Consider the following 22,390-nt stretch of genomic DNA (forward strand, 5'->3'; position numbering starts at 1 on the left):
GCAGTGGGGACATTAATCTTATTAATATTATGAAATTATCTGGACTCATTTAGACTCGTAATCCCAAAGATCCGATCAATAACACAAATATATAACTTTGCATAAGCAAATATAAATAGCATCTTGTAAATGCAGACAATCTATGCTTTATAGTGAATTTTAGAAGAAATTGTGTTAAAGTACGACACATTATGTTATATATATAGCGCAGTACAGGTGTAATTTAAAGCGAAGGCATGGGAGTTGTAGTGATTCAAAGTGATAAATTAAAGCTATTAAAAGTTGTAGACTGGCTGTGTTTAATTGGCAAGCAAAAAATGACCATTCTAGATCTTCCAATCACCTAACATGTCCTCCTGATAATTATCTTTTTCATAGGCTCTTTGACAGGGAATGTTATGTTGTCCTGTCACACTGACCTTCAGCGTATCTATGACGAGGGCTTGACCTGTAAATAGAAGCCTGGTCATTTAGGTCTATCATCCCCCGTGTTTACCTGAAATACAATTAAATGTAATGTGTATAGTTGTATTTCAGCCTAATGTGTTGTTGTGAATTTTACGCTTACGTTATATAGGCTACAGCTTGTCGAATGCTTAAAGCTTCACGATACAAAAAGGTGCAAAGGTGGGCGTGACAGCTGAGGGGATGCTGTAATAACCATCACAGAATAAATGGGAATTAAGTAGTTAAATTATAGAATAACAAATTTCCTGAAAATAAATATTCACGTTGCTAATACTGGTAGAACTAGAGAACGAGTAACCCAAAGTTATCCGCTATCCGCTGACATCATTTAGCTGTCAACAACAGCTAAATGCTAATGTTGCTAATAGACCGAGACATGCGCAGAAGAAACTTTATATAACGGTTTCAGTTCACGTTTTTATCACGTTCGGGAGGGACGGTATTGGCTGTGTGTCAGATACTCTTAGCAGAGATGTATCTCCTCAGAAAATCATATAAAGAGGTCAAATATTGATAGAGATGTCCGAACGCGTATTTAGGCTAATATGTAGGACATATATAAACCACCAGTAGTGTAATGTGGAAAATTACACCGCTGAAGGGGCGTGGAAAGTTATTGGCCTTAAAACGTCATCGCAATTTTATCCAATGGGGGCTTCGTTATGCAAATGACAGATTCTTCTAGGAAGTGGGATCCCATCGCTGCAGTCGCTACTTCAGCTATCTTCGGCTCTGTGAGGGCGAGCTGGACATCAGGCTGTCATGCTTTTATAGACACGTTAAACAAAAGAAAACCTGCGAACATAAATAAGGCCTGCCGCTTTTAAGAAGCAAGCAACTGACCCACAGTTTTCCTGCTGAGGTAAGTACGCTGGAGATGCGACTGTTGCTATGTCCGGTTTGGTCCTCAAGTGATGCTGCAACATTAAATCGATTATTAGCGGTAGAAATGAAGGCCGTTAAAAACATGTATGCTCCGCTGCTTTTTTTAAGGACTAAAACGATATCAAACTACGGCTAGGGAAGGGGCAAGGCGAAGCGGGGTCTTAATGTGGAGCTACTGCGGCAAATTCTGGTGGGTGGGTAGCTAATTCGTCCAAAAGGCGACACGGTTTTCATTTTCAGGATCGAGAGTATGGGAGGAGGACCGTTGGCCTGCTCTTAGAAAGCTTTTATCGTCCAGAAAAGCCCACGTTTCTCACTGGGTTAGCTACTTGATGGAATCTGTGTGCCCTTGTGGCTGTTAAGGTGCGTCTCAGGATTGTTGTGAGTCGTGACAAAGACCAGAGAGTAAAATTAAAGCTGTTTACACCCCGTCTCTTGGCATTAGTTGTATTAATGTGTCAGATATACTCTTTGGATTGGTTTCCAGTGAAAGACACGGGTATTAGTGGGGTTATTTTTGAAGCTATTTTTACACGCCTTTTGGTGTTAAGTTTGTTTACACGTGATGGCTGTTTAATTGCCTTACTTTTTAATAAGGTCTAATAAGTCTGAGGCCGACTTTTCGTAAGTGTTACATTTAGGTTTTCTGGAGGCAGCGTTATAACTTCCTGTCTGATATTGACAGTCTTGGTTATGGCAACAGGAACATGCTAGAAAATAAGTACAGCCGACAGGTGTCTGAAAGAGCTTAGGACACCAGTCAAAACTAAAATATTTAGATTCATGAAACTTAAAAAAAGAGGATGTGTAATCGTTCAGCAGTTACTTACCATGCAAATTAAGTGGTGTCATTATTCTTACTTAATTTTAGATGAAACTTCTGTTTAAGGAAAAAAGATAACTTTCTGATACTGTACAGTGAAGGTCTTTGTGTGTGTTTTGCTTTATGTGCTTTTCAGGACCACATCACTGTGACTTCACATTTCTTTGGACCTTTTGAAACGAATTTTCATTGGAGGCAAACTTGAACATAAAATGTAAGTATATTAGTTTATTTTAGCTTTCAGTTATGACTGTTTCTGTTTATGTCAGTTTGATGTGGCTGCCTGGTAACATCACACAAACATTTGCGTTGCACATCAGTGATCAGAACTTCCTTTTTTCTTTGCAATAGAAGGCATTGAGCCTCTTCTGTGCCCTTTATAGTTTCTGTTTGTTTACCTATAATTTCACACCTGTGGAGACTTTATTAGCTGTGAACATTAATACATTTAATAAATCTGCTAAAATGTAAATTTGTGCTGGCACATTACATTGGGAGAAATGCTAGTCAGGATTCACCGTGTCTGCTATATGTAATGATTTATTTAAAGCATTGTCAGCACCTCTATCTTCTATGCAGCAAGGCTTCCTATTGGCACAGTTTAAGCTGTAATGTAATTACAGGGAGTGTATTAAATAACCAGGTTTGTCTTATCTGACTCTGCTTTATCTGAGTTCCTTTGAGTTTATATTCCCACAGATGTGTTGCTGCAGGACACCTCGGGAATATTTAATTAATTTATTTCTTTAAAGTCCATTGTTAATCCCTAGAACTGGGGAAAAAAAACATTGACTTGTACAAGCGATGTCTTTTTATATTAAAATTCAGTTTAAAAATGGAGTTCTGCATTTATTGGCTGCTTTTGTTTTCTAGAATAATCATGAGCGCCCACGAATCCGACGTGCACACCATCTCTCCCGAGATGCCAGCAATGTTTGATGGCATGAAGCTGGCGGCGGTGGCCACGGTGCTTTACATCATTGTCCGCTGCTTGAACCTCAAGAGCCCCACAGCACCCCCGGACCTCATCTACCAGGACACTGCTGTCAACCGCTTCCTCCTCAAGTCCTGCTCTCAGTTGACCAAAGAGTGAGTTGCTTTCCTTTCTCTCTGTGCATGTCTCTTTGGAGGTTGCCATGGCAACGGTGCAGCAGCAGTGAAGGTAGCGGTTTGTCTGGCGGCGGTCCCAGCTATCGTCAGTGCTCCTAAGTGTGCCACACGTCTGTACCACAGCCTTCCTGTTGGCTCTTGCATGAATTAAACATGAGTCTGTATTTTTGGGGTTATCTCAAAGGTGCACGGAGTTTGTTGCACTTGCATTATAAATAAAGGCTCATTCACTGCAGGGTAAGAGGATTTGCATTCATGATGATGCTGGTCTCACATTCAGGGTAACTATGATGACTGCTATAATTTGAATGTTTCATCTGAGCTCATAATAACTGACGCAAAGCAGTCGTTCTTGGACCATAACAGAACAAGGCTTTGCTGTGAGCTTTAAACCAGGTTATGCCTCAAACTTCCTGTAATTTTGCTGGAAACACACTCCCTTGAGTGGGAATTGTATACTCAGTTGTGTTTCCTTAGTGAGCATCTCTCCACCTCTTGCTTTGACACTCGACAGGAACTTTCAGCTTTGTAGGGCGAATCTCTCGAAGCACCCTCGAGTGTCAGCTTACATAACGGATGGTTACTGAGCCCTTTGCCTTTCAGCTGCAGGGTCATTGAATCATAAGGCCGCACTGATGCTTACATCTGTGTCTAGTTTGTTATTATTCCCTCCTGAACAGCCGTATGCTCTATGCTTAGAATAGGAAGATGTCTGTCCCAGTGTGTAGTTTAGCAGAGATGTTTTTATCTTCATTTTTGTGAAGTCACGTTTGTAACTCGTGACATCCTGTGTTGTTGCATAATAAATCGATCGCACAGTGGAAAGTATAAGAGGGGTGATGTGAGGTGAACAGCCTTTTTGTTTGGCTGTGTTTGGAGACAGTTGAATAGGGTTTAGGATAACATGCAAAATGACAGAGCGTGCTATTTATTATTTCATTATTTGGCAGAAGTCGCAGTCTGATTTGCTTCAGGTGATTGTCCAGGATATTGCAAAACATTGTAGAGCTTGTTTTCCTATTGGCCAGTATTATACGTGTGTGTGAATGTGTGTGTGTCGCTAGCATCTGACAGTATGTGGTGTATAGAAAAGAAAAAAAAGCCCAATGAACGTAAAGACTGATAGCATGCAGATTAATACAATTACCATAAATGACATGAGTCATTTTGGACTTTGACCAGGACTTCGGGTCTTTGTTTTATCAAGCCACACAGACACATCCAGTTCCTTTTTTCTGTTATCTAATAGCTACAAAGGACAATAGCACAGTCACTGTACATACCCCAAGAAGGTTACACTAGTTATCCCAATTCAAAGAGAGATTGGAGCCTGTTACATTTGATATAGAATTATTAAAAAGGATTTCTCAAACTTTATCAGTTAAAAGCAAAGGAAAACTGATAACAGCATTATTTTTATTTTTTATTGTCTTGATGAACTCAGCTACTCTGGTGTCGCGCTTCCTGTCCACATTATAACAGTGAGGTCATCCTCTTCCTGTAGCCATGGATTAAGCCAGCAGAGTACCTTCTAGAACCATGTGGTAAAACTTTAACTACAGTGCACCCTGGAGGCGATCACATTATCACTAAATGGCAATAGTCGGTTTTGTGGTAGATAATTCTCTTATGTAAGACTGTATTTGTTAATTAAGTAATTGTTAGAGCCACTGTAAGAGTTGAGGAAACATAAGGTTAAAGAGCTTGTGCAACTGTTGATGTAACTGAAGCCTCGACTCTCGGCAGTCGCTGACTGTCGTCGTGTTTTGGGCTGTGCTGTACACACAGCTAGTGTCCACACTGCAGCTGTGCTTCAGAGTTATGCTGGTCTTGTTTATCCGATATAGCTCGCTACCGAGTTTTGTCACGAAACTATTCCACACAGCCTTTTATATAGCTGAAGAAGTGAGAGAGTGCCTTGAATGCTCACTAAAGTGTTATTAACAAGCACTCAACCAATATAGTTATCACTGTCGAAACGCTGCGTTTGGAGATCTAGCCTGTCTTTAACTCAAATGTTCCTAAATATCTTCCTGAGTCACTTCAAAATCTTCCATATTGAATAATACTTTTATGTCAGCCAATCCCATTTAAACGGCTGAAGCATTATATGAAAAGCACTGTGTTTTATCTGTTCCTGTCGCCACTGTCGTGATTTTAAACCTAATATTTTACCTATAATATGTGATGAAATAGTTGCAGTGGCAAGTTGAAGACGTTTCTCTGTGTTAGTTCACACTATTTTGCTCTCGGTGTGGAAATGTGATAGTGATTCATGATAATGCCCGGTGTCTCAAAGGAATGTTACATAAGCTAAAGACTCCACTCCTACAGTTAACTCCTACAGAAGTGTCACTGGAATACAAGCGCTGGTTCTGCGAATAACTTTACAAAACATAGCTACACACTAGTGAAACGTTGCTGTCTGTTGGGTCCACGTAGCAATCTTTAAATGTCTTGAAAAGAGATGTGACTTTGTGTGCAAACTCTGTGCTTGAAACTCTGTCATAAACCAGAAATGCAAAAGGCATGTGCTTCAGATAACACTGTGTTGATCTTGTGTCTGAGCATTTGCCCTGCCCTTGTACTGTCCATTAGGCTGAGGGCTCATATTTCGAGACCAAATTTAACAAAGGAATGCAATTTTGTGTTTTCCAGGTACATTCCTCCATTACTGTGGGGTAAGAGTGGTCACCTCCAGACGGCACTGTATGGTAAACTTGGTCGGGTGAGCTCGCCTCACCCTAGTGGAATCAGAAAATATTTGCCCATGCAGGATGGGGCGACTGCGACCTTCGACCTCTTCGAGCCGCTGGGGGATCATCGGACAGGAGGTGATGCATTTGATCAGGATCTGCTTCTTATTAGGGCTGCCACAAACGATTATTTTGATAGTCGACTAGTAGGGCTGAACGATTATGGAAAATAATCTAATTGCGATTTTTTTTTGCCCCAAGATTGCGATGCGATATGCGATTATTTTTTAAGGTCTTTGTCTTCTGTATTATTAAACAAAGACAAGCAATACATCATATAGTATGGCCAATACTATATTACATTAATTTTAAACTGTTCTTTCCTGGAAGACAGACCTCTGTTATGATGACATGAGGTGATGCATGAATTGATGACTGACATTTTTATTTAACTTCTTCAATTACAACAGTATATTTGAACATACACAATAGTTTATTTTTAGCTTACAAACATCTGAGCATAAAGTGCTGACAAGGAACCCTGGTGTAAACATTAAAATGAAAGTCAGTACAATGTGCAGATTGCAGAAATATACATAAAAAAAATCAGTGGCTTTACCACACTCAGTTTTTCGACATCTGTGAACTACTAGACAGTCATTCAATTAAAAAATAATATTAAATAAATAAAACTAATAAATAAAAAATACACACATCTTACTGATCTTTACAGTCAGTAACATTACACATAAAGTGCAAACATAATAGCAATTGTATAAACACACACACAAACACGCCTTTAAAATTTAAAGGCGTGAAATTGGACGGTCTAGCCTTCTGATTAGCGTCACCGCTGTCTCGGTGGAGTTTATTAAACTCGGCCGTCTGCTTCTTGCTATCTAAAATATAACCAGACACTGGCGTAAATTCTCGACTGTCTCATACTTCTGTTTAATAAGTTTTCTGTTTGACGTTTAGTCAGCTGTGTGAAAACCAAGGAGGAACCCACCCGGGGGATTAATAAAGTTTTATTTTATCTAATCTAATAACTTTAATCTCAGCCAAACCGATTTACTCACGAACAAACAAAACACTGAAAAAAGCCCAACAATAACATTTTTAGGTTGTCTAAGTGACTTATATATTACGTTTAACCCGAGCAGCGAAACTCCGCGGTGATCTGAAAATGATGTGCCGGGAGTTGTTCCGTTCTCGGCCGCATCAGTAACCCTCGAGCTCCCGGCTAGCTGTCGAGCTGGTGGGTAGCAGACGCCTCTGAAAACGTCGAAGCACTTTTGCAAATATGGGATATCTTGATAAACCGAGCAGATATTTGATGTTTACACAACTACTTTCTCACCTGAAAATATGTTAAAAGTTTATTTTGTGACCCAGAAAGATTAGTATGAGTAATTTTAAAACTTAGTAGCGGCCGCCATTGCTGGAAACTGGAGTTTGGCTGGGCCGCGCTATGAATTCTGGGATATGGTAGTAATTTGGACAGCCTTCGGCACGTCGCTGTGACGTAATCGGTCTACAAATGCGGCCTCAGGAGGATGCAGCCCATGAATTTGGACATGTCCAGAGTATAATCGCAGCCTTTGCGGTTAGAAAATTGCACTTGATCATGTCGCGATATTATCGCAAATGCGATATATCAGCCCTATCGACTAGTCACCGATTATTTATGCGATTAGTCGACTAATCAGATCATCATCCACTGGACGTAAAACTACAGCTTATTGCACCAGCAGCATCTGCTCTTATATAACTATCATTAGCTTACAGCTTTAAGCTTTTAAGGTGCTAACTAAAAATAAAGACAAGATGATAGTTTATTCAATTTTAATGAAATTTGCAGATTGTTTCGGTAAAGTTTAATAAACTCCTTGCTATCTAAAATATAACAGGACACCGGAGTATATTCTCCAGCATCTCACACTTCTGATAATCAGCTGTCTGCTTGACGTTTATTCAGCTGTGTAAAAACTATAACTTTAATCTCAGCCAAACCGATTTACTCAGGAACAAATAAAATACAAAAAAAAAAAAAAAAAAAAAAAAAGCCAAACAACAACATTTTTAATTTATCTAAGTGACTCATATATATTTAACCTGAGTCGCGAAAGACGGCGGTGGGTTTGAAAACAATTTGCCGGGAGTCCGGTGTTCTCACGGCGCTAGTGACCTAGCCCCCGGCTAGCTATCGAGCTAGTGGGTAACAGACGTCTCCGAAAACGTCGGAGCGCTTTTGAAAATATGTGGTGTCCTGATAAACTGAGCCGATATTTGAGGTTTACACAGCTACATTCTCGCCTGAAAATATGTTAAACGTTTATTTTGTGACCCAGAAAGAATAATAAGAGTAATATTAAAACTAACTAGCTACCGCCATTGTTGGAAACTAAGCTGGGCCGCGCTATGAATTCTGGGACACAGCTGCTTCTTCTTCTTCGGGGTTTAACGGCAGCTGGCATCCTTGTACATGCTGTGCTGCCATCTTCTGTTTCAGTCCGTTATTACACTCTTAAATCCTGCTATTATTCCTGCGTCTTTTGCGATCTTACAAAGCTTCAAACGACACGTCGACTATTAAATCAGTCGTCGACGATTTTGATAGTCGACGTAATCGTGACTAGTCGACAAATCGTGGCAGCCCTACTTCTTATTAACCAACATTTTTATGCAGTTGTATAGAACAGGGGCAAGAGAAAGCACATTCATCACAGCTATGGATGAGCACAATATACAGCACTGCCTGAGCTCAGCCATTCTTGGGATGCCAGGGGTGGACAGCTCTCCTAAGATCATTTCACAGCATTGGAGGTGTGGGCTAACTCAAATCTTCAGTGAGGTTTCATTTGTTGAATGCAAGTTTTGTTGAAGTAATCGACCTTGGGTTCTGATATTTTGTCCAGCTCTACTGTGTGAATTTTTACGTGATGCTTTACAAGGGTGAACACTTTTTCTTGCCCCTGTACATTGCGTAGTTGGATCTTTACTGTCATGACAAACATTAAAATCTAATATATTGTAGTTCTTAGTTTCATACTGTAATTCTGTTGCTTTACATTGTAATTCTACTACTGCTACTTCTGTCTAGTCCGTTCATGCCACACCTAATGAGTGTTTGTCAGTCCTGGACGAGGGATCTGGGGTGTGGGGCGATCGTGGCTCAAGAGTTAGGAGTTCGCCTTGTAATCGGAAGGTTGCCGGTTCGAGCCCCGGCTTGGACAGTCTCGGTCGTTGTGTCCTTGGGCAAGACACTTCACCCGTTGCCTACTGGTGGTGGTCAGAGGGCCCGGTGGCGCCAGTGTCCGGCAGCCTCGCCTCTGTCAGTGCGCCCCAGGGTGGCTGTGGCTACAATGTAGCTTGCCATCACCAGTGTGTGAATGTGTGTGTGAATGGGTGGATGACTGGATATGTAAAGCGCTTTGGGGTCCTTAGGGACTAGAAAAGCGCTATATAAATACAGGCCATTTACCATTTATCCCTTCTCTGCTGATCTTCTTGAGGTTTCTCCCATTTTGTTGTTCCTGATAAATTTCTTCATTATTCGATTCGAGGGTCAAGAATAGTTAGAGGGTATCACAAGAAACTTTGGCCCCTGGGAGTTTTTATATAGAACATATGGCTAAATAAAACAAGTTTGATGTTTGGAGAATAAAGAAATTCGTTGTCAGTGGTGTCATGTCCAACTTTGGTTATTTGTGCCAGGCCTTGCAAGTCAGCTACTAAAGAGACTTTGCTGCATTATTGTTCTTTTAAATCACGCATAAGATGTGTGTAATTCAGTTGTGGGGGGACCCTTTAAAAGATGCATATGTTTCTCTGAAGGCTTGAGCTTATCCAATCAAATTAACTTGGATCTATTAGTCCTCTCAAAAAGCTTGAGCCTCACATGACATTTTACTCCCGACAAAAGTAGTGTTGCTATTTCCACTGTGTTTGGAAAAGCTATAATTGACAGCCTTATCCTTTATCTTGGATTGGCTGCCGGGCTTTGCCTTGCTCCTTTTGTTATGATGATCTGCTGTTTAGGAGAGTAACACTCTCCTTTCTTTATCTTTGCTTACATTTTTCTCACTTGCAAATATTGCCCTGCTCCATCTGCCTGTTCAACCAGATGACATCACCATGGTGATATGCCCCGGTATCGGTAACCATAGTGAGAAGCACTACATCCGGACCTTTGTGGATTATGCACAGAAGGATGGTTATCGTTGTGCTGTGCTGAATCACCTCGGAGCTCTTCCCAACATCGAGCTTACCTCTCCACGCATGTTCACTTATGGTAAGACCAGTGAGCCAACTCAAAATAGTACCTATTTGGCTTTTGAAAAAATGTGTTTCATATAATTTTTTGTCATTGTTGAATGTTTATATTGTAAATGTTCAGTTTCAAATGTTATATACAATTTATGTCTGTGGACCAAAAGTTTTCTACTTGTATGCTGCTTAGGTGGTATCAGTTTGGCACTGATTACATATGGTGTAAGCAAACAAGGCTCATAAGGCCTGCATCTGTTTGTGGATGACAGTGAGGGGCAGCTAATGAGAAGAAAGTGAGGAAAGGGGCTTGAAAAAATGAAATGGGCTGCCTAAAGGCCGTAGTAGAGGACTGTGAATCATGCAGAGCTAGTCTAGTGATGACTCATCCCCCCACCCCTAATAATTTCTGAACCCCTGTTAAACACCAGTCAGTTTTTCATCAGAGGTCTATCTAAGAATGAAAACCATTATTTGCAATGATAAAAAGAATTCAGTCCTGTCAGTAATGCTGTGTCATCGCTTTTGGCTCAGCCTGCTGCTCTCATCCAATTGTCTGTTGTGGTTTAGGCTTAACCTATCCTCTCCAAAATCCATTAAAAGGGGTGAGCACAGTGAAGGTATTAGTTTAAAGCATTTCTGGTGAAAGTGTGCACTTACGAACAGCTTATCCTTTTTTTTTTTTTTTTTTTTTTTTTTTTTTTTTTTTTTTTTTTTTTTTTTTTTGCCCTGCTTGTACAGCATTATTTCAGGGTAAACGGTAAATTATGGAAAAAGAAGAATGTAAGGCTTTTTTATGGGCATGATGAGACCTGTGCTGTTTAAAAGATCTTAGACACTCAAATCTGATACCCTGAATTAAAGAAATCTTCAGCCAGAAGTGCCGAGTAGAATAAAGTATGTTTCTGTGTTTTGATTATAGCACTATACTGTTTCATTTTACAGGATGCACATGGGAATTTGCATCCATGGTTGGCTACATTAAGCGGGCATACCCTAACACTCAGCTCATTGTTGTGGGCTTCAGTCTGGGTGGAAACATCGTTTGTAAGTTCCTGGGGGAGAACAAGGCTAACCAGGAGCGAGTGCTGTGCTGCGTCAGCGTTTGTCAGGGGTACAGCGCGCTGAGGTGGGTTGCTGTGGTCTCATTTCTTAATTACATGCATTGTTTTGTCAAACCGGCTTTGTAATACTAACACTGATGTGCTCACATTTCTAAATATAAATGAAGCTCAGAATAATTCTACAAAATGAATAGCGCTTGCATAATATAATCACATGTTTATCCATGAGTCTGCAAAGCGGCTCCAGTCAGCTGGTTACCCTTTCTGCTCTTCCTTTTACCATAATTATTGATGGATTGCACCAATTTGGTAAAGTTGCCACTTAAAAAAAAAAAATTTTTTTCTCCCAAAATGTAAGAAATGAGACACATTTAAAAACCTGTTTGAGGACCTGTCTGATCCCTTCATTCACCTACCACAGTTTACTCTGAATGTCTACAGGACCATTGATAATGTTGGGCATTATCAATGGCTCTTTGCTGAAGTACAGGAGTAGAAGTCCTACCAGCTAATGACTAGTGTCAATTAGTCATTTGTCTTTCAATCAGTTAATAGTTTGATTTTAAAAAACAATAAAACCTTACTTTTTAAAGTAACTAGTAACCAGATAAATGTATTGAAAGTACAATATTTACAAATAGATTATGATGTATATGTCTTTTTAGTGTCTGCACTCTGTGTTCTTGTCAGATTCTGTGTTTTTAAATGCAGACAGCATCTCTTGGCAGACTTGACAGGCCGGGTCTATTAAAGTTTCAGTGTGGACAGCAGGGGATGGGTGTGTGTCGAGACTGGCCGTCTGTCAAATTGGCTTTGCAGTTTTTCTTTTTTCTTTTAAAAAATAAAAATAAAAATTTTAATTTAAAATCTGTTTCCAAAATTTAAGCTGGCCCTCCTGTCAGTGTACCTCGAGAGCTGAAGCTGTACAGTAATCAGCCACAACATTAAAAACACCTGCCTAATATTCTGTAGGTTCCCTTTGTGCCGCCCAACAGCTCTGACCTGTCGGGGCATGGACATGGGACCCCTTGGCGTGTCCTGTGGTGTCTGGCACCCGGCATTGGATCCTTTGGGCTTTGCGGGTTCGGGGTAGGCCTTTGTGGATCGGGCTCGTTTGTTAGCATCAGACTGATGCTCAATCGGATTGAGAATTTGGAGGCTGGCTCTGTTTTTTCGGGGTTCCTCGAGCAATTCCTGGGAAGTTTTTGCGATATGGCGGGGTGCATTAACCTGCTGGGGAGGCCACTACCATCGAAGAGTATCGTAGCCTCAAGTGGGTTGTGCTTGGGCTACAACAATGTTTAGGTGGGTGGCACAGTACATATTGTAGTGTCAACCGCATGAATACCAGGACCCAAGGCTTGCAGTGGAATGAGTGATCAATGTTTTTCACTATTGCCTACTGGTTTAATGTTGCGGCTGATCGATGTATGTTCTTCTTACAATAACACACATTTAATATTATGGCCTTATTGTATGAAAAAGCCACAAAAAAAGAAACCTTTTTCGTTTTTGTTTTTTGTAATCAGCAGTTAGCTGCTGAACCTGTTTTTCTTGAGCTCTTGTTTTGAGTCACCTTGTCACTGTCAGTGAGCTGCATATTGATGCCTGACACCATTGCTACTCTCAACCAGTGTGACTCTTTGTGTTAGTGGATTAGTAGACACAGGACATTCAATGTATTGTTTAGATTGCAGACAGTCTGTACAAAGCTAACTTCCTGTGTGTTTGCCTTCCCCTCTCTCTCTCAGGGCCCAGGAAACATTCCTGCAGTGGGATCAGTTCAGGCGCTTTTATAACTTTCTCATGGCCGACAACATGAAGAAAATCATTCTCTCACACAGGTACCACTGTTGCCCAGCTATAAATTTTAGTACATTGTGTGCCTTCTGTTTCCAATCACTGAAAAGTTTAATTGACATGTTTAGTGTTTGGGGAGAAAATTTTATGGTGTTTGCCAAAGACAGTGATTTCATCAGACAACCCAGTCAGTAATCTAACCTCCTAATTTCCCTATAAATGAAATTGTAGATTACCCACAGCCATGGTGGGTTCATTTGAGCAATGATCATTTTCACAGATCTGAGTAGGTTGAACTGCCTGAAATGGTACCTTCCTCTTGCCTCTCTTGCTCTTGCCCTACCTACCTATAACATGCTAAGGTGCCCATAAAATAAATAAAGCCAACTATAAACTACTCAAAACTAAGTAAAAATGTAAAATAAAATTAAAAAAGCCACTAAATGAGCCACTAGCCTACTAAAAAGAACATCTAAAGTAACTTTTTAAATGCTAATCTGCAAATAAATGAATAGTTCTTACCATTCTTGGTCTTCGTTGTCACTCTGTGTAATAGAGGGAATAGTTGGTACATAGCTGACAGTTATGACTGTGAACTAATTGATTTTTAAAATTACTTGTGTTCATGTTAATGTTTGTATGTTACAGGCACAGTCTGTTTGGAGGACATTCGCTCAAAATGATTGATGCTGATCTAAGTCGGTTGTACACAGCAACATCTCTCATGCAGATTGACGACAACATCATGAGGTGTGTTCTAGTAAACTGCAGCTCTTCCATGTTCTTGATGCTCCTGGTGATACTTTTTGTCAGTGCTTAGAATCTGAAAAATATCAGATATTCTTGTCATTTCTATCAAACCCCTCTAAGGGTTAGGGACTGAATAATAATACCTGATCTTTTTGGGTTTCAACAGAAAATTCCACGGCCACCGGTCTCTCAAAGAGTACTATGAGAAAGAGAGTTGTGTACATTATATTCACAATGTAAGAACTGCTTTTGCATACGACTCACAAATGCCATCTTTCTCTTTTTTGGTCTGTTTGTGTATTTTTTTTGATGGATGGCATTTTGTTCTTAAATTTCCAGGTCAATGTGCCACTGCTGTTAGTGAACTCTGCGGATGATCCTCTGGTTCATGACTCATTGCTCACCATCCCTCGCACGCTAGCAGGTAATTGCCAACATGTTGCATAGCAACAGCAGCTGCACTAAAATATTTTTTTATCACCTTATCAACTAGATGGCAGAGTTGCAGTTAAATGGTCCGTGCAGATCAGGATCAACTTGCTGTCATAGCGTGGCTGCAGTAGCATCAAAAAAATCAAGCTCCTGACCTTAAATAAGAATCCTGCTGTAAAATTACGTGTTGAATAAAAAACAAACAAAAAAACCCCACCTGGACCTTCCTGCTCAAAATAAAAAGAAATTAAAAAATAAAGAAAAGGGTGGGTTCAATTTCTTTGAATATTGCTTCCACTGTAGTATTATGTAACTTTAAATAACTCACTGTAGATTATTAGTAACACCTATATTTTCCACAGTTCTAAAAATGCTGGAAAACAATTCTCCTTCAGGTTGATACAAAAAGCTGTTAATGTCTTAAAGACTGGCCTCAGTTGAATCTCAGTAGTTTTAAAAAAACAAACAAACAAAAACATGTCTGCAGCCTTAAGCAGGCCTATGATGAGCTGGCATCCAACCCCAACCGGGACAGGGTGGGGCACACAGTTTGTGACTAATGTTTTCTGCTGTGTGGCAACGGCTGTAACGCATAAATATAACACAGTGTTCCTCCAGTTGGATTAAGTGGTTCACTGGTCTCCTGCCCCCCCAAAAAACCTTCTGTCCTCCCGTATATGGTGCAGGGTGATTGATAATAAATAAACATAAGCAGGCAAATCTGGCTACACATGACTTAATGTCTATCAAGCATCCATTCTTCTCACTTTGTGCTATTTTTACTCACTGACCACTTTTAACTCTACTGGAAAAGGAATATTGCTTGTGTGTGCGTGCGTGTAAGAGGGAGAGTAGGAGGAGTCCTTACTGGAAGCAAATGGTACTGTATCCTATATGTCTCCAGAGAGCAACACTTACAGAAAAGTGGATTAGCTGTCCCTATGACCTAAAATGTGAGATAGTTGCTCAGACGCTTGACTACCATCAAAAGACTGACAGAAATACACTTGCTGTGCTGGTGCTGGAATTAGCTCGGACTAGAAGTGTTTGATAAGAGCTTTCAGCAGACTGTTAAGTAAGACTGTTCCTGTTCAAGCAAAAATGTTACAGGTGAATTAAAGAAAACAAAGAATAGTTGGTGCTTCTTTATTGCAATGATATTTGAATAATATAATTAATCAAAATAAGATCATGAAACTGATGCAACTGTGTTTCAGTAATTACTTGGTAAATGATGCATTTAGGGACTAAGAAAAATCTTTAAACCACAAGCTTGTCTCCGGGCCCCTGTCGCTCAGCTCGTAGTGAGGCGGCAGTTCTCGGTCCTGGGTGAGCACGCAGTTGTCCAAGGGCAACTCAGCAGCTATCATGAATAGTGCACAGTGTTCAAAGCCCAGTGGGATCTTAGTCACTAGTCTGCTACAGCAGGCTTCCCCACTAACCCAGTTAAGTCCAGGAGACCAAAGAGATCCAGGCCAGTCCTTTTCATGAAACCCCACCATAGTTGTTCACTGCAGCAGCACTATGCTGCAAGCAGAGTGAGTGTGTGGAGATGACCTAGTTTACATTTCAGACTTTATTTATCATCATTATTATTATTATTATTTTAATTACACATTTAAAAAAAAAAAAAAATATATATATATATATATATATATATATATATATATATATATATATATATATATATATATATATATATATATATATATATATATATATATATATATATATATAATTTTATTTTTATTTTTTTAACTGCAGAATAACCAACCAAAAAAAAAAAAAAAAACAGCAAAGGAAATTGCAGTCCTTCATATTTTATTAGGCAGCACAGATGCAGAGATATTCAGGGTTCGTATATTGCGTGTATTGTGAATGACGTAAAGTCAGTGTGAAAACTACTGTTTTCTGTATGGACAGAGTATAGAAAACAGGTCGTCACATCTCCTAAGGGAAAATGTTAAAGTTTGGCCTGGAGTCCTATCTCGTCAATTATTAATGGTTGCATTATTTTACCATAAGTATGTGGACACAAATGTAATCGTAAGGATCTTGGAAGATTGTCAACATAACAGTCTTTATTAAGAGAGAGGTATGGAAAATGATGAGTCTTATACTATGAAAATAGATTTTTCCATTCTGGATGACCATTTAAGCAATTAGACAACAAGCAATGAAAAGACGGTGTAACAATCTGTGAGACCTGTCAGTCGAGGCAAACCTGTTTCAACTGTTAAAGTCATTAAAAAATTGCCTCCAGGTTGAAGGAGCAAAGTTGTTTTTTTTTTTTTTCTGCCAGCTGTCAGACAAACAAACTGAGTAACATATTGATCGTGTCTAATGGCCAGAAACGTAATCGCACTGTTATCTGCTCGACTGTGCAAACACACCCTTAACAATCCCTTGCAAGCCCATTTCTGGGCATGTGTTGAACATTGTTCTTCCGATGCTGACGATTACAAACTGTGCAGAGTACAGAGGGCTAATTACCGTGTGATTTGTCCTCTTCCAGCAAAGAAGCCGAATGTGATCTTTGCCCTGACACTTCATGGAGGCCACCTGGGCTTCTTTGAGGGTGCAGTCCTCTTCCCCCAGCCTCTCACCTGGATGGACAAAGTGATCGTGGGTTACGCCAATGCCATTTGTCAGTGGGAGAAACAGAAGCCACCATGCCAAAGTGACCACCTGAGTGAGGGCTCCTGCTTAAAGGAGAAAGCATAAACCTCTGTCTCTCTCATTTGTTCATTAACCTTTCACTTTCTCCAACACCACTATCCCCACACTGCACTGAGGAGACACTCTAAACTGATATCTCTTCTCTGCCTTCTCCTCCTGTGCGACTCACCAGTACCAACCCATCTTTCCCGGTCCTCCTTTGTAATCACAATCACCTTACAGTTTGTGAAAAAATGAACTAACTGCCTTCGTGCTCTTTTCCATGTCGAGGACTCGGAGCAGGGACATTTTGGTTCTTTACATCTACACAGTAATGACGCCCGGCTAAGTGATTCTTTTTGGCCGAAAGTGGCAGACGATGAAGTCAAGCTGTCATTTTAAAGGAAAGCAAGAGCACCACTTTAGAGTAGTCGAGTGAGAAACAAGAGCACACAAGAAGCCTCGTATTACATCGAAGAAGAACTGTAAGAAGCTCACTGCTTATCACCGCCAAGGCCATATAGCCTAGTCTGCTGTCTTAACAAACGTTACCGTTTTGTGTGTGTGTGCGTGCGTGCGTGAGTATGTCTGTGTGAGACTGTGTAGGCCAAGAGGGAAAGACCCAGGATGGTGGTCTTTGTGAGGTTGGTCTGATTTAAATTCTCTGTTCTTAGCCCTTGGCCATTATGTCTGCTCCTCTGGGTGCGTTGCTGTTTGTAGTAAATGTACTGTAGATTATTAAGTATTAAGGTAGGATTGTACACATTGTTTCCAGCTCGTAACATCATCCTGCACATAGTTTTGGCACTCAAAGTTTTTGGTGCTTACCAGACGTGACCAGGGATCGAGCCCCACCCTCAGATGGGATCCATGTACATTCCCACAGTTGCATTCTGTCACTTTGATTCCAGCACTTTACATACTGTACACCACAATATTTTCCCCCTTTCCTCATTTTATTTGTCAAAGTGCAGATATGGAAACTATTAACGGAGGGGCGAGGATGATAACGAAACGTTAGATGAATCAAATGTTCCCCGCGTTGTCTGTCTGTCAGTGTCTTTGAGCCCTCCTTACTCTTTCTGTTGCCTTTGATCAGCTGCAGGTCCAGCCAAGTCTCTGATATTTGTCTCTTACTGCACACACAACAGTCCTACTGCCACTGCGCTGAGGCTAACATTCAACCCACCTGGTTTGGTGCGAACATCTTAGTACAGCTTTTCCATTTTCCAGCAGATGATCATGTGGTTCTTTGAAATGTTGAAAATTTAGCCTTCTGATTGGCGAGCGTGGTGCTACAAAAGGGAAAGTTCAGCAGATGTGAAGCAAATTTTTCATTTGTAATAATCTGAGCTGTGAGGTTTGACGAGTAGGAGGGCTGAAGATACCAAAGCTCAACCGCTATTTATTTTAGTGGCTTGTTCGTATGATTCTGGTGTTTGTTTAACTGTAATTTAGATGGAGAATGCTGCATGCAAGAAAGAAGATGGATTTTAACCGTAGGGAATATTTTTTTATTTCAAAGACTTTGCCGAAAATCTCAGTTCTTGTTTTGTTGACTGCACTGAGAATAAAGGGTGTTGCTGCACAAACTGCTGAAAAAAAGATCGCAAACATCTCTTGTTGAAATCATACTGCAAGACTGGGACCTTTGGACTTTTCAAAACCTGATTTAAATTCAAACCTTGTTGTAAGGGCTCTAAGGAAGCTTCTTCCAAGGTAATATAAAGCCAAGAAATGTGTGATCTAAAACCTGCTTCTGAACACTGTGATGAGACGCTAAGGGTGGTTTGAAATGATTAAGTGACTGACAGCAGGGCATTTTATGAGGCTTCCTAGGCCGTGGTTTGTGTGTTGTAATACCTGGTTGATAGTATTTGATAAGTAGAAGTGTTTGAGTACTGGAAGGTTTGCCATATCAGGATATAACAGCACTGAATGTCAATCAATCGAAGCTTGTAAAGTAATAATAAATATCAGATAATAAGAATTGAATATTAAAGCTTATATATGGCGTTCCAAAGTTTGTTCTTAGCTTTAGAAATAGTTGCTTGGTTACCAGTAGTAGTATTTAAAGTGCTGTAATTGTGAATCTGATCTGTTGCTCTTTTTGCTCTTTGGAAATTTTATTATCAGTTATTTTCTGAGGTATAACTGCCTTAAACCTTTCTGAGCAAATACTATGACATCCAGGTATTAATCTCACCAATGCTGGCTTGGCTAATGTGGGGATAAAAGGGAACTCTTATCCAACTTCATCTCCTTTAACTCAGGGCATCTGTCAACACCAAGCACCAGTCTGACACCAGTGAACCCTTTTTTCTTTGTTTTTCGTCTCATTGGAGTCGTTTTTAATGTACTGTAAGATGAAATGAGACACGCTGTGGCAGGTGGTCATCAGCCTGTCTTCTGAGTGGAAACCCTCAGTTTTATAACAGTATTGGAAATGAGGCTGCACTTGATGTGATTGGTGACATAATTGTGTTTGGTGTTTCAGTCGGCCTGCCAACACCCTCTTTCTTTTCACGTCTAGCGGTCGTCAACCAGCATTTGCTCAAACAACAAATCACTGTTGCCATCTGTTGTCAGGGAAACCGAACTACAACTGCCAGTCTTCCTGGCAAACATCCTCTCATCCACCCACAGTCAGATTATAGTAAATGGTTCATCTGTAGTCCACAGCTCTCATTTAAAATTACACGTTTGGGTTTATTCGGGCTCGATTTCGATGACACCAGCAAAAACCCAGTTTCTGCAGTACGAGCCATGTGTTTTGGGTTGTTGCTGTTGTTGTTGTTTTTTGTTTTTTTAGAAAAATGTTTTTGCCTCTCCACAACTTTGCACAAAAATGCAAGTTTGGATGTATTATTTGGATTTTTTTTTTCTAGTTAATTATTTTGGGGGTATTTTTTAATTTTATTTTTGTATTGTTCTTATGACTTCTTGTGTTATCTGCTTGTGTAAATGCAGTAGAGTGTGAGTGTTGATAGGTAAACATACAGCAGAGGTGGTGTCATATCACCACCTCTGATCCCCAAAAATCCAATATTGTTCACTTTAACAACAAAAATAAAACATCTATGTAAAGATGGTGTATATTAGATTTGAGGGACCAGGGATGGAAAAATAAAGGCAATAACCAAACAGAAGGGATTCTCTTATTATTTAAACACTAATGTGACAATAAATGGTGTCAAAGTATATTAGACCAAAACATGTCATACTCATTGTAATAATTTCTCATGGATCTGGGATCTGAAATGTTATTTTACTGTACTGATAAAAAAATTGTGTTCCCCTGTATTTATCCTAAACTCACTGCTTCAAACATCAAGTTTATGGGCTCATATTTAATTGCTTGGAAACTAAATGACTCAGATATCTTGAGTAAATTTAAAATGTCCAAAAAATTTGGGAAGAAAAACTTGGATTGGAGTAAAATTTGCTTAATATTATTGTTTTGTTTTTTTCTAGAAAGATTTTTGTTAAATGTAGAATCCATAACTGTCAGTACCAGGCAAGTGGATGGGAGCCCACTGTGTGTTAACCTACAATTATCATTATACAGCTTTAATTTTGTGTTTACAGTTTTGCTGAATGAAGGCTAAAGGGTGTGTTGGGACAACTAGAGGGGGGGATGCAGTCACACAACATAATGTACTCTGATACTGAACCCTGGGTGTGTTTGTTGAAGAAATACCAGTGGTGTGCATGTGAACTAATTATGTGAGGAGACGTGCTTATTGTGTTCCAAAATAAATTATTTTCTCAAAAGAAAAATGGTTTCTTTTTTCTCCTCCAATTAGAGCTTTGTAAATATATTGTAGAACACGCTTTAATATTTAACAATAATTTGTATATCACAGATTGTGCTGAATTGAGCCTTCATGTATTGACTCCTTTTATCTTTATAGCTTTTCTACCTCCCCAGTTATCATGTGTACTACACCACAGGAAAAGTAATCAAAACACAACTAAATCAAACCTTGTTTTGTTTTTTCACCATCTATGCTGTCAATTAGCAAATATGTGGTGTGTTTAGGACAGAACAGTTGGTGGGAATGCTGCATGCTGTAAGGGCATCTGTATTTTAAATGCAGTGCAATTTAATAGCTTGCAGTCCAGATTTTAGGTACACATTATGATCAAGTCGTGTGAAAGGTTCTGACAAAATTCAAAACTCAGAAAGATAGGACAACTCTGGAGTTTTGCCAGGCCTAAAAAAGCAGCTTGACCTAGAAATCTGTATGAGGTAACATTGGTCACTGATTCATTTAAGCTACAGCTTGCTGATATTAGCTACTTGCAGATGTATTGATACTAGCGTTTATAATAACCAATGCATAGAAAATATAAGCGAGAAACATCTACCATGAGTATTGAGCTTGCATAGTTTGTCCATCAGAGGGTGGTCTTTAACTTCCTTATTGGCAACAGAGGCCTGGGCAGAGCCACAGCTAAGACCTTCATATACCATGATGACCTGTTTGTCTCTCATGGCTTGGACTTTCTTTTTATGACTGAAACGTGGCTACCCACTGATGATCTAGCTGCTTAGACCGTAGTACAATTAATTACAAAAATCCAACCTGGAGGTCACAAAAGCGTGAATAAGCTTCTCCAGGTCCTCATGTGGAACATAATGCCTAGCCTTAGAGATAAGGCGCAGTTGGTGGAAGCTAGATCTCACTACAGCAGACACTTGCTTATTGAGTTTGAGCGAGCTATCCAGCAATGGCTTAAAAGCAGATTGAAATTTCTCAGCAATATTGTTCGTGTCCAAGTACGCCTGGAGCTGGGAGAGTCTCTCCGGGATCTTGGACACGAATGAAAGCTTAGAGCTCGGTCTGTAGTTTGAAAGGTCATAACAGTCAGAGTTTCTTATGACAATAAACTACGACAAAACTGAGATTATAATTTTCGGTACGCAAGACTCTGTTAGTCTCATAAGAAATGACTTGGGCCCACTATCACCTAATGTACACCCCCATGTAAAAAAGCTTGGTTTCATTTTCAATTCTACCCTTAAGCTGGACAAACAAATAAATTCAGTTGTTCGTGGCAGTTTTTTCCAACTCGGGAGCATTTCCAAACTCAAAAATATCTTTCATCTGAAGGTCTGGAAATCGTTATCCATGCCTTCATATCATCACGTCTTGACTACTGTAACTCTCTCGATTTACACATCTGTCACTCAAGCCTGTTCCGCCTGCAACCAAAATGCATCAGTACCAGAAAGAGAGTATTACTCCGATACTCGCATCTTTACATTGGCTGCGAGTTAAATATGGAGTTGACTCATGGATTTATTATTTGTTTTTAAAGCCCTCCATGGCTTGGCTCCAGATACAATCTCCTTAGCCTGCACCTACCCACTCAAACTCTGCGTTCCTCCAGTCAGATGCTTTTATTGGTTCCACGCTCCCAGTTATAAT

The 22,390-nt window shown here is 39.9% G+C and overlaps 1 protein-coding gene across 1 annotated transcript; it reads left to right on the top strand.

Annotated features, from left to right (window-relative positions):
• Positions 1-1,156: 1,156 nt before the first annotated feature.
• LOC146678959 (monoacylglycerol lipase ABHD2) lies at positions 1,157-19,327 on the top strand. The gene is made up of 11 exons (XM_085405354.1): positions 1,157-1,330; positions 2,313-2,390; positions 3,050-3,265; positions 5,945-6,120; positions 10,109-10,276; positions 11,197-11,380; positions 13,067-13,159; positions 13,764-13,865; positions 14,032-14,101; positions 14,205-14,289; positions 16,813-19,327. The coding sequence occupies exons 3-11, from the start codon at positions 3,057-3,059 to the stop codon at positions 17,019-17,021; spliced, it is 1,296 nt and encodes a 431-aa protein (XP_085261480.1). The 5' UTR covers positions 1,157-1,330; positions 2,313-2,390; positions 3,050-3,056; the 3' UTR covers positions 17,022-19,327.
• Positions 19,328-22,390: the final 3,063 nt, after the last annotated feature.

Source organism: Rhamphochromis longiceps, linkage group LG1 (assembly GCF_057381845.1).
Source record: "Rhamphochromis longiceps isolate RC_006_pf linkage group LG1, R_longiceps_female_GT1.1, whole genome shotgun sequence".
Taxonomy (NCBI): domain Eukaryota; kingdom Metazoa; phylum Chordata; class Actinopteri; order Cichliformes; family Cichlidae; genus Rhamphochromis; species Rhamphochromis longiceps.

Excerpts from the sequence above, each read along its gene's own strand:
- LOC146678959 (XM_085405354.1), top strand. The coding sequence starts at position 3,057 with ATGAGCGCCCACGAATCCGACGTGCACACCATCTCTCCCGAGATGCCA. Across the intron at positions 13,866-14,031 it reads ATTGACGACAACATCATGAG|AAAATTCCACGGCCACCGGT; the intron begins GTGTGTTCTAGT and ends GGGTTTCAACAG. Across the intron at positions 14,102-14,204 it reads GTGTACATTATATTCACAAT|GTCAATGTGCCACTGCTGTT; the intron begins GTAAGAACTGCT and ends TTAAATTTCCAG.